This window comes from Bubalus kerabau, chromosome 19, assembly GCF_029407905.1.
Source record: "Bubalus kerabau isolate K-KA32 ecotype Philippines breed swamp buffalo chromosome 19, PCC_UOA_SB_1v2, whole genome shotgun sequence".
Taxonomy (NCBI): Eukaryota; Metazoa; Chordata; class Mammalia; order Artiodactyla; family Bovidae; genus Bubalus; species Bubalus kerabau.
The window spans coordinates 59,537,626-59,550,316 of record NC_073642.1 but is presented as its reverse complement, the minus strand read 5'-3'; the positions used below and the strand labels follow the sequence as shown (position 1 = coordinate 59,550,316).

The following is a 12,691-nucleotide window of genomic DNA, read 5'->3' as shown; positions in this document are numbered from 1 at the left end:
GGGCACAGCGAGGACCAGAGTGCTGACATGAACTGCATGTCCAGCTCTGTGGTCTCCACAGATCATTACCCTGTCCTGCCTCTATCTTAAGACTTTAAATGGAGCTTCCACAGTACAGTCATTAGAGCAATAATTGTATGGCTAAGAGATTCTCTGTAGTAACACTACTAACCTGTACCATCAATATTATTTTTTCTATTTACTATCAATTTTTTCTATTATGTAGTCTTCCCTTGAGCTCTATTCAATAAATATGCTGTTTTAAATGAATTTGGAATACATCTATTTTGTATATACCAATGGCCAATTAGAAATTTAGAACAAATTATAATACAGTTCAGTTCCTAAATGGGACTCCAGTATGGAGTTTCTGATGTGCAAAAAGATGCATGATGGAAACTGTATCAGAAAATATTCATCAAAATATTCATGAATTACCCTGATAGCTCAGTTGGTAAAGAATCTGCCTGCAATGCAGGCAGGAGACCCCAGTTCGATTCCTGGGTTGGGAAGATCCCCTGGAGAAGGGAAAGGCTACCCACTCCAGTATTCTGGCCAGGAGAATTCCATGAACTGTATAGTCCATAGGGTTGCAAAGAGTTGGATATGACTGAGCGACTTTCATTTTCACTTCATTCATGAATTAAGTGAACTATGTTTAAAAGAAAATCTGAATCCTGTTTAAATTTTCTTCTAATCAGAAGAGTCAGGTGTCCCATATGGAAGAGGAAACCTGTAACTATAGTTTGGGCATCTTGGATGAATTGCTTCTATGTGGATATGACCTCTACTTATGTTGATTTTTTTTTCCCCACTACCCTCTTACATGTCTAACCTAAGAGAAACAAAGGTTTCATCAATTCAAATAAGATACAACTGGTGCATAAAAAGGAACCACGAAGGGGTTCCTTATAACTTTAAGGAACAAATGTCAGTAGAAATCTCTATCCTATTGGACCCACAACTCTAGATTATATAGTGCAGTAGTATTTCTTAACTGGCATCATTACACCCATCCTTCTGAGCACTGAGTGATTAAATACCATGACCTTAAGCTAGTTGTTTGTTTTTGTTGTTGTTTTAGTCTCTTAAGTCATATCTGACTCTTTGCAACCCCATAGACTGTAGCCAGCCAGACTCCTCTGTCCATCAGATTTTCCAGGTAAGAATACTGGAGTGGGTTGGCATTTCCTTCTCCAGGGGATCTTCCTGATGCAGGAATCGAACCCGTATCTCCTGCACTGCAGGCAGATCTTTACTGCTGAGCCACCAGGGAAGCCCAAGCTAGTTGTTTAAAGGAATGCAAATATTTTGCAGAAAAAATACATAGATCTCAGCTATTAATGGGAGCCATTTAAAGTTTCTCGTCAATTCCCTAAGGTTACAACGTCTTTGCCATATATAAATTATCTTCTACAAAATATGTAACATAACCAGAGGCATGTGATAATAACGGTTTTAACTGATAGCATTTCCTCATTACAGACACTTCCTATTCTTTGGGAACTATTTAAGTGGGAAGGAAAGTACACTAAGAAAAAGAACAGAATCAAACACTTGGCAGTCCACCACTGGATTACTTACAAGGTAGCCTTCCGTGGTTGTGTATCTTTACTTCCACTGCTCTTGGGATCAACTGAGTTACCTGTCCCTCGGGAGGTGCTGGGCAGGGAAGTATTAGAAGAAAAGGAACTGGGAGCACTATTGGTGTTACGCGTCCGGAATGAGTCATCTGAAAGAACACATGTACAGTCAGCCAGATGGAGTCCACTAGAGAGATGTGAACCTTCGAGAAGGTTCATGAGAGCTGACTTTTCCCCTTCTTTTAAAGCCAACTTTACTAAGGTATAAATTATATACAATAGACTGCACAAATTTAAGGTCCTAAAATTTGTATATATTATGAGGCCATCACCACAATCAAGAATGAACACACCCATCACATTTGCTCCTGCCTCATCCCTCCGCTCCCTCTCCGATGCCAGGCAACCATGAACCTGCCTGCTGCTGCTCACTGCAGATTAGTTTGCATTTCATGAAATTTCATATAAATGGACTCAGTATACACTCTTTTTTTGTCTGACTTCTTTCATTCAGCGTAATTATGTTGCAATTCATCCTCATTTTATACGTCAATACTTTATCCTTTTTATTGTTGACCAGTATTCCTATTGGGAAATGGCATCACACTCCAGTATTTTTGCCTGGAGAATCCCATGGACAGAGGAGCCTGGTGGGTTACAGTCGTTGGGTTGCAGAGTAGGACATGACTGAGCGACTGAGAACATTCCTATTGCACGGACATGCCGAAATCGGTCTATCCAGTCTCCTATTGATAGACATCATGATTTCTGCCCCGATTATAATCTAATACAAATAAAGCTGCTGTGAATGACAGCGTGCAAGTTTGTATGTGGACATGTGTTTTCTCTTTCGTTAAGTCTTGAATGGAACTGCTGAATCATGTAGTCAGTGTATATTTAATTTTCTAAGAAACTGCCAAATTGCCGCCTGAAGTGATTATACCACTTTGCGTTTCCAGCAGCAATGTATGAGAGTCCTGGAGGGTTACTCCACATTCTCACACACTTGATATTGTGAGCGTTTTTAAACACTAGTGGATGTGATGTGGTATCTCCTTGTGTGTGTGTGATTTTTTTCTCATTGCATCAACTTTCATTTCTCTAATGTTACTGATCTTAAGCATCTTTTTATTTACTTACTTGTATATCTTCTCTTGTGAAATGCCTGTTCAAATCTTTTTCCCATTTTGAAATCAGTTGCCTGATTTGTTTTAAAGATTGTTGTATATTCTAAAAACTAAAAATAGAGCTACCATATGATCCTGCAATCCACTCCTGGGCATATACCCGGAGAAAACCATAATATGAAAAGATAAATGCACCGCAGCATTCATTGCAACACTGTTTGTAATAGCCAAGGCATTAGAAGCAAACTAAATGTCCATCAACAAATGAATGGATTAAGATGATTTGGTGGAATATGGAATATTACTCAACCATAAAAATAAAGTAATGCCATTAGCAGCATTTGAATGGACCTATGATAGTAAGTTGTCATACTATATGAAGTAAGCCAGGGAACAATAAATATATCACTTATATGTGGAATCTAAAAAAAGAAAAAAGATATAAATGAACTTATTTGCAAAACAGAAAGAGACTCACAGACATAGAAAACATAAAGAGGGTGGCAGGAGGGATAAATTAGGAGGTTGGGAATAGCTTACACACACTGCTATATATAAAACAGATAGCCAACAAGGATCTATTGAATGGCACAAGGCATGTGTACTCAGTCATGTCTGACTCTCTGTGACCCCCATGGACTGTAGCCAGCCAGGATCCTCTGTCCATGGAATTTTCCAGGCGAGAATACTGGAGTGGGTTGCCATTTCCTTCTCCAGGGAATCTTCTTGACCCAGGGATTGAACCTCCTGCATTGGCAGGCAGATTCGTTACCAGCTGAGCCACTGGAGAAGCCAGCACAAAGAACTCTACTCAATATTTTGTAATAATCTATAAGGGAAGAGAATCTGAAGAATATATATATAACTGAATCACTGTGCTTGTACACCTGAAACTAACACTATTGTAAATCAACTATACTTCAACTTGAAAAAAAAAAAAAAAAACTTGTATATTCTAGATACAAGTCCTTTGTCAGGTATATGTAACATGAATATTTTCTCCCAATCTGTGTCCTGCCTTTTATTTTTTTTAACACTCTATTTCAAAGTGTCAAACTTTTAAATTTTAATGAAGTACAGTAAGTTAATATTTTATGGGTTTGGAGAAATTTTTGTCAATTCTAAAAATCACAAAGACTTACTTCTATATTTTCTTCAGAAATGTCACATTTTTAACTTTTATGTTTAAGTTTACAATACATTTTGAGTTAATTTTGTGTATAGTGTGAGATAAGAATTGAGGTTCAGTTTTTTTGGGTTTATTATGGATATTCAATTGTTTTAGCATCAAAAAATTTTGGTAAAAAAAATCTTAAAACTCAGCTAACTATGTTTGTCAGTGTAGGTCATACAGTCTTGAGTACTGAAGCTTTAGGAGTAAATGATATCAGTTAATTTTTTTTTCAAAATACTCAGTTCTGTGTATTTAAATACACAGTAACTTTCAAAAATATTTTTATCAAGATTGCATTGAATCTCTGGCTCAATTTAAAAACAATTGACATCATAACAATATTAAGTTTTCCAATCCATGAACAAGGAATGACTTCCATTTACTTATGTCTAATTTCTTCCAGCAATGTTAGTATCTAGCAAACATTTTGCTAAATTTGATCCCTGAGCATTTAATATTTTTGAGGTTATTTAAAATGTTATCTTCAAACACATAATTTTTTAAAGTATTAGGTTTATAGAAAAATTGAGACGGGTATGAAGAATTCCCACCTACCCCCACAGTTCAGTCAGTTCAGTCACTCAGTCATGTCCAACTCTTTGCACCCCCATGGACTGCAGTATGCCAGGCTTCCCTGTCTATCACCAACTCCTGGAGCTTTCTCAGACTCATGTCCATCGAGTCAGTGATGTCATCCAACCATCTCGTCCTCTGTTGTCCCCTTCTCCTCCCGCCTTCAAATCTTTCCCAAAATCAGGGTCCTTTTTATTAATACCTTACATTTATATACTATACTTGGTACAATCAATGAGCCAATGGTAACATGGTATTATTAACAAAAATCCACAGTGTGTTCAGATTTCCTCAGTATCACCCAATGTCTGTTTGTATCTAAGGATACCATTCAGGACACCACAATACACTTACTTGTCAGGTCTCCTTTGCTGGGACAGCTTCTTAGCCTTCCCTTGCTTTTGATGACCTTAACAGTTGTGAGGGGTACTGGTCAAATATTTTGTAAGCTGTGCCTCTACTGGAATCTGTCTGATGCTTTTCTCACAATTAGACTAAGGTTATAAGTTTGAGGTAGGATGACAGAGTTAAAGTAGTATTTTCATCACATCATATCAAGAGTGCACACTGACAAATCTTTTTTTCTGTTTTCTGTTTTTTTATTTTATACTTCATGACAGATCACTAGATATGGGATTTTTTGAGGAAATATTTTTAAAAACTAGGATTCTTGATGTAACTTGACCAAATTGCTCCCAAAAACTTCCACCGATTTTCATATCTACCTGCAATGGATACATTGCAACTTGTTTCCATGAATCCTTACTAGAATTTCCTTTACATTTCCTCCAGCCTGTGGTACCTACAGAGCTTTGGAATGCTATCATTGATGACTGATGGGTACATGTTAAGTAAATAGTATTAATTTGAGTTTCCACACTGTGTCTTTGACCTTTCCATTTTTTATTTAACACTACTCCCCCCACCCCACACACACCCTCTCCACACTGCAGCCTGACAGGCTGCTGTTGGTCTCTAAAGACACAATAGTCAGCTTTTACTTCTAACAGGTTCTCTGAATGGGATGGTATTCCATACCCTTCTCTGCCTGTCAAAATTCTAGAGCACCTTAAGGTTCATCTCAACTGACAATCATCCTCAAGCCCATCTTCGCTCCCAAAGTAAATACAATCTCTATGTGAACACCTAATATATTTGTTTAGAGATATTTTGCTCCCATTTTTCTCATTATAGAGCAGATATGTAATTGTATAGTGATATTTTCCTCAGTCTGAAAGTCATTAAGTAACAAATAATAAGCACATTTTTCTAACCAAGAAACCTAGGAAATACTTCATTCAATTTATTTCCTCTCCCCAAAATAATACTGAAACTTTAAGACAATATTTTTCAAATATTTTAATAAATGATTTACCCTTATGAGAAATATGCTTTTTAGGCCATGGATGTTAAACTTTAGAATCTGCAGACCATACACAGACCTACCTCAATTTATTGCTCTTCATTTTTCAAAACAGATAAAGCATTTTCTCTTGTTTTTTTGGTTTTTTTACAAATTGAAAGGTTTGTGACAACACTGCACCCAGAAAGTCTACCAGAACCGTTTTTCCAATAGTGTTTGCTCACTTCTTGTCTTTGTGTCATATTTGGATAATTCTTGCAATATTTCCAACTGTTGCCTTGTTATTATATTTACGGTGGTGTCTGTGATCAGTAATGTTTGATGTTACTACTGAAATTGTCTTAGGGCACCATGAACCACATCCATATAAGATGGCATACCTAACTGATGAATGTTGTATGTGCTCTAATTGCTTTACTTTCTGGCCATTCCCTGATCGCTATCCCTCTACAGGCCTCCTTGTTCCCTGAAATACAACAATATTGTGTCGAATAAAAGCCACACCTACTTGTTATGTATTGTCTGTGGCTGCTTTTACTCTGCTATACTACAGTTGAGTAATTGTCACAGAAACCAGTTTGGCCAAGAGAATCCAAAATATTTACCATGTGGTCCTTTACAGAGAAGTTTGCTTATCCCTGGTATAAACTTTCAAGTATGTAATACTATAACTGTTTAGCTGCATATGATCCACAGTGAAGCTTTAGTGTTTTTAACTTCCTTAAAAATTAAAACTTTTAGTCTATGCCCGAGCAGGTCTTCAGACTGCAGTAAAACCTATCCTATCATTTTGTACTTTTCCTCTTTTAAAAGTATTGAACTCTGACTCTTGACACAGTGAAAACAAAATAGTATTGTCAAGCATTTTAATTGCTAGGGGAAAGTTTCTTTGCTATTTGATAGAGACATAAATGTGGGGACACTGTATCTAGAAATAAAGAAATGAGTCATTTAAAGAAAACTGTATTTTATTAAATTTAATAATTATTTGAAGAGCTCAGATTTCTACTTACCAGTTAGTGAAATCATAGAAGTCTTTGATAAACCTGAGACAGAAGGTGTATATGCTGCTGTAGAACTTTTACTAGAAAAGAACATGATTTAGTTAAAAATACAAGAAAATGTGTCTTTCAGCCTCAGCCACTAATCAGAAAATACCACTTGGTCTTTCCTAACTTTTCCTTAATGCTTTCCTCTACTTGTTATGAAACATGCTTACTACTTTTCTCATTTATTTTTTATATTCCACACCTCACAACAATTACTTTAAGTTAAAGGCATTTCCTTAAACTTCTGCTACATCAGAATAACAGTTTTTCTTTTGATACGCAGCCAAAACAGGTACTAGAGATAAAATTTTCCTAGGAATAATATATCTTTAGTTCTATTCTCTTTTGCCCATCTTGAGATCACCCTATTGGCTAGGAACTGTAAATAATTCTACCAATAATGTCGAAAAGCATAGCTGAAACACATCCAGATTAAGCTTTTTTTTTTTCAATTTTTTAATAAAAAGGTTTAAAAAAATAAAAGAAAAAACATTTTTTCCATAACATAGTCTTTTTCTTGATAAAGAGTTTTAAAGACATTTACAGTTCCTTAAAATTACTTTGCTTGCTGACTAATTTTCAGCTGTTACATATTTACTATATATGTATACTATATATAAGAGTCATGGTCATTTAATTTATACTGATTCTCCCCTAATCTTAACTGTTTATAATTTTGTCTGCTGGGCCAAAAGGGAGACTAGATGTACAACCACAGTCAGGAGAACTCTGTTGTGACCATTTTACCACAGAAAGAGGCCAGTGGTTTCTTCATGGACAGAAACAACACAAACAGCAAATGGCTAGCACATCTATTCAGTGAATGGGGCATGTCCACACCCATTTAGAAGCTGTGTGGCATGTGCGATAGAGCACCACTCTCCTCATAAAACGATATACAGATTCCATGATGTGTTACACAGGATAGGGGAAGTAGTCTTCCTAGAATTCCAGGATAACTGTTCTTATGCAAATTGGTAAGACTACTATTTTTCTTAATATGAAATTTTTATAGATGGTAACTTATTGTTCACCTATGAAAAACCTCAAAATTAATTCCAATTTTATATAATAATGTAAACATCTCACATAAAGATGTGTTAAAATAAAAATTAAGTCAGAATGTGAAGAGCTGACAGATCATACCTAGTAGTACATTTGTCTAAGTTGCCATATTTTGCATGAAAAGCTTGATTATTAAAAGACTGGCTTCGAATCAATTTAGATTTCTTGATTTCTTTACCTAGAGTAACAAGCAGAAGGCAAATGCAATTGTTTAGTTCATCAGTTCATCCTCAGCTGCCCCAACCCCATTCCCTCTCCAGCTCCCACCACTGTGAGTACCACACTGAGCGGGTGGCTTCCCTGCCTTGGTTTGACCTGACTGGAGTATTTCTTACTTCACTGCCCATTAAGAAGCACCAAACGAAGTAAAAGAAAAATAGAGCTTTTCAAACAATATCTCATATCTCATAGAGTGACTTCCTTGTAATTATCATTTATAAAAGGAAAAAAGCAGACACAAAAACCAGTTTCTTACTTGTGGATGGGGTGGCAGAGGATCCAGGAACAGAAATGGCGATGTTCTTGGGCAGACTTGTTGGTGTCTTAGAGTCTCTACCTAAAACAAACTCTGTTTTAAGTGTTATAAATTCCTCTGATTAATCTCCATACACACAAGACAACACAGAGACTATGAACCACTTTCTCTCACTAAGCAGCACTATTTCCCAAATCTTATTCTTTATATATTTAAATATTTCATTCTTAGTTACTCAGTGATCAATTTCACAATCTTATTGCTATTATCAACCTTCAAACTTTCCTTTGAAGGATCTGAACCTCTGCACTGATCCTCACCATTTATTTATTGGTGAGGATCTGTATCAGTTAGCATCCATTTATGAGAACAACTTTTGATAAACCAAAGAAAGTGATTTTCCACATAAAATTAAAAACTTAGCATAGGGAGGTTCAAGAGGGAGAGGACATATGTATACCTATGGTTGATTCATGTTGATATTTGGCAGAAACCAACAAAATTCTGTAAAGCAATTATCCTTCAATTAAAAAATAAACAAGTACATATTTAAAAAAAAAAACAAACTCAGCATGGCCTTTCAGAATGCTGGGATATAACATCAATTATGTACCTTGGTGGTGAGGATGTGGGAAAAGAACTTACGTTTCTTTTCAAAGGTTTTATCACTCATGGGCCTTCCATCATTTTGTTGCTTCTCTTTTTCTAATTGCTCCTATTAATAAAACAGCACCTTAGTATTAAAGTAAGCATAAGTAGGTTTACTTTTTTAAGGTTTCTAAAATAACATTTATTTATTAAAAGTTAACATGTGCATAATAGGCAACCAAAATAACACAAGAAGCAAAAAGCAAAGTCATTCACAATCACAAGCAGTTTACCGTTTGACGTGTCCTCCCAGGTCTCATTTGTGTATTTTCATAACTAAGCATCCATTTTTATGTAATTAAGATCATACAGTTATGTATCATGTTGTTTCACACATCATGATTATTTACCATTTCAAAGTCCCAAAGCTCTGAATATTTTAATAACCAAGAATACACTACACCAACCCAATCTAGAAGGAAGAAAATGTAATCTTGCCTTTCTTGATGACAAAATTTCAGAGAAGACAAAAGTGGCAACAGAACTCTAGATAAAGATACTGGCAGAGCTATGATTAAAATACTACATTCCCTTAATGTCCAATTAAAAGTGAGACATAAAGCAACAGAGTACGCAAAGTATAACACTTATAGGAGGATTCATTATCCGATCTAAACTATTAAAGTATAGCAAGGAGGTATGCTTCCGTTAAATTAATTATTTAACAAGCATAAGTAGATTTGGAAAACTATTCTAATCAGAAATTACTCTAAGCTTTAGAGATATAAAAATACAGTTCACAAAAATACCTAACAGAAGTAATTTTTTTTCAAAATTGGTATCTAAAGAAGTCACAGTTCTTTCAGATTTTTTTTTTAACATCTACGGAATTGTGCCCTTGGAGGGTTGTCAAGATAAAACAATGAATTTGGTATCCCTGTTGCAATGAGCCTTTCAGATGGTAAAGAATCTGCCTGCAATGCAGGAGACCCAGGTTTCATCCCTGGGTTGGGAAGACCCCCTGGAGAAGGGAACAGCAAACCACTCCAGTACTCTTGCCTAGAGAATTCCATGGACAGAGGAGCCTGGGGTTTATAGTCCATGGGGTCATAAAGAGTTGGACACGACTGAGTCACAAACACTTTCACTTCACTTTCATTCACTAATTCTCATCAGCAAAATATTGGTACTATTGGCCCTTTCCATTTCTAACTGATAAGTGAAAAAACAACACCCTTCTTTTAAAAGCCTGAGAGAAAAAAATTTTGTAGATATTATTTAAATTTTGATTGAAGTATAATACACATAGAGAAAGTACACAAACTGTAAGTATACAGCTCAGTAAATTTTCCCAAAATGCACACACCCATATAATCAGCTCCCAGACCAAGAAACAAAATGTTACGAAGCTCAAAGTCTTCTTTATCCCAACAGAATAACCAAGATAACTCATATCAGGTTCTGAACAAACATGACATGACCAACATGTACAGAACACTACAGTCAACAATGGAGAATACACATTCTTTTCAAGAACAAGTGTAAAATGAAGAAAAAGAGAAAACAGACAAAAAATTCCACACAGACTTGGACTGCATAAAAAACTATTAAATAAAAATTATAAAACTGAAAATAAAACATGCAAAGCTGAAAAATATTGCTAAGTGAGCTTAAGAAGTACTGCCATTTGTTTTATCTTTTCCTCTACTATGTAATCATATTAATCACAATTATCTTGAAGTCCTTGTTGGGTAACTCTAATAGTAGGATCATCTGTGAATCTTTTTCTAGTCTCTGATTTTTGTCTTGGGTTTAGGTTATTAAGTCCTAAAGTTATAAGTTATATAAGTTATTAATAAGTTATTAAGTTATATAACTTATTATAAGTTATATAAGTTATAAGTCCTAAAATTTTTAGAGCCTGTTTACTCTTTTCAACGTCTACCACTGACAATCCTGAGCTCTAATCTTTGTTTTAGACTGCTGAATAACACAATTGCTTTTCAGAGGATTTCCACTTAAGTTTTTAATCTCACAGCACAATTTTTTGTAGAGAAATAGACAATATAATAAAATAAATGGGAATATTGTAACTGAAAAACACAGTACTGGAAACTTTAAAACCACTGGATGGGCTCAATAGCCAAACGGAGAAGGCAGGAAAAGAACTGGTGACATTGAAGATGGATCAACAGAGATTATTCACTCTGAGAAGCAGAGTTTAAGGAGGAAAAAAGAGAAAGAATAAAGCCTTATGGACCTGTGGGATGATATCAAAAGATCTAACACGTGTATAATTATTGACCCAGAAATATAAGAGTGAGCAACAGGGGACAGAAGATATATTTAAACAAGGGGTCAAACCTTCCCAAATTGGGGAAATGATACATGTTTACAGATTCATGAAGCTCAACAAATCCAAAACAGGATAAATATGAAGCAAATCATGCCTAAAAATATCAAAATCAAACTGCTAAAAAGAAAAAAATACCTTGGAAGTAGTCAGAGACAAACAACATTATACACAGAAGAACAATAATTCAAATGAGAGCAGATATTTTATCAGATACTAGAGACCAGAACAAAGATAGAAATAACTCTTTTAAGTACAGTATGAAAAAAGGCTTCCAAACGCAGTATTCAATAAAAATATCCCTTAAAGAGGAAGGCAAAAATAAGATAAATTTTGATAAAATTTATCGAAAATTTTAGATAAAGGAAAACTAAGATAATCTGTCTAAAAATACTTGCACTTCATTCTTCAGGCTGAAGGGGAAAAAAAACGAGAGGGAAACTTGGGTCTAAGCAATGGATGATGGTTCTATAATGACCTACAAGACCTTCTAGAACTAACACCAAAAAAAGATGTTCTTTTCATCATAGGGGACTGGAATGCAAAAGTAGGAAGTCAAGCGATACCTGGAGTAACAAGCAAGTTTGGCTTTGGAGTACAAAATGAAACAGGGCAAAGGCTAACAGAGCTTTGCCAAGAAAATGCACTGGTCATAGCAAACACCCTCTTCCAACAACACAAGAGAAGACTCTACACATGGACATGCCCAGATGGTCAATACTGAAATTAGACTGATTATACTCATTAGAGCTGAAGATGGAGAAGTTCTATGCAGTCAGCAAAAATAAGACCAGGAGACGACTGTGGCTCAGATTATGAAATCCTTATTGCAAAATTCAGAGATTATTCACGCTGAGAAGCAGGGAAAACCACTAGACCATTCAGGTATGACCTAAATCAAACCAAATCCCTTACAATTATACCGTGGAAGTGACAAATAAATTCAAGGGATTAGATCTGATAGGCAGAGTACCTGAAGAATTATGGACAGAGGGTTGTAACATTGTACAGGAGGCAGTGATCAAGACCATCCTCAAGAAAAACAAAAGCAAAAAGGCAAAATGGTTGTCTGAGGAGACCTTACAAATAGCTGAGAAAAGAAGAGAAGTGAAAGGCAAAGGAGAAAAGGAAAGATATACTCATTTGAATGTAGAGTTCCAAAGAACAGCAAGGAGAGATAAGAAAGCTTTCCTCAAGATGACATAATGGCTCAGGTAGAATGTCTGATTATATCAAAAACCAACTTCTAGAACAAATAAGAAAACAGTATGTCTGCAAAATACAAGGCTAATATACAAAAATCAACAGTATTCTTTTTTTTTAATTTTTATTATTATTTTT

The 12,691-nt window shown here is 35.4% G+C and overlaps 2 protein-coding genes across 7 annotated transcripts in view; one reads left to right on the top strand and one right to left on the bottom strand.

Annotated features, from left to right (window-relative positions):
• The window catches only part of DDX24 (DEAD-box helicase 24), a 326,942-nt gene that overhangs the window by 83,928 nt on the left and 230,323 nt on the right, over window positions 1-12,691 (top strand). The window lies entirely within an intron of this gene.
• The window catches only part of PPP4R4 (protein phosphatase 4 regulatory subunit 4), a 101,169-nt gene that overhangs the window by 2,490 nt on the left and 85,988 nt on the right, over window positions 1-12,691 (bottom strand). For 3 of the 5 annotated variants that reach the window (XM_055556554.1, XM_055556552.1, XM_055556556.1), the window contains 5 exons: window positions 9,055-9,124; window positions 8,410-8,502; window positions 8,016-8,112; window positions 6,834-6,904; window positions 1,585-1,732 (listed from right to left, as the gene is read on the bottom strand). In XM_055556554.1, the coding sequence (XP_055412529.1) occupies window positions 1,585-1,732; window positions 6,834-6,904; window positions 8,016-8,112; window positions 8,410-8,502; window positions 9,055-9,124 (479 nt within the window). The remainder of the gene's footprint in view (window positions 1-1,584; window positions 1,733-6,833; window positions 6,905-8,015; window positions 8,113-8,409; window positions 8,503-9,054; window positions 9,125-12,691) is intronic. The other 2 variants (XM_055556555.1, XM_055556553.1) reach the window with 1 other exon arrangement.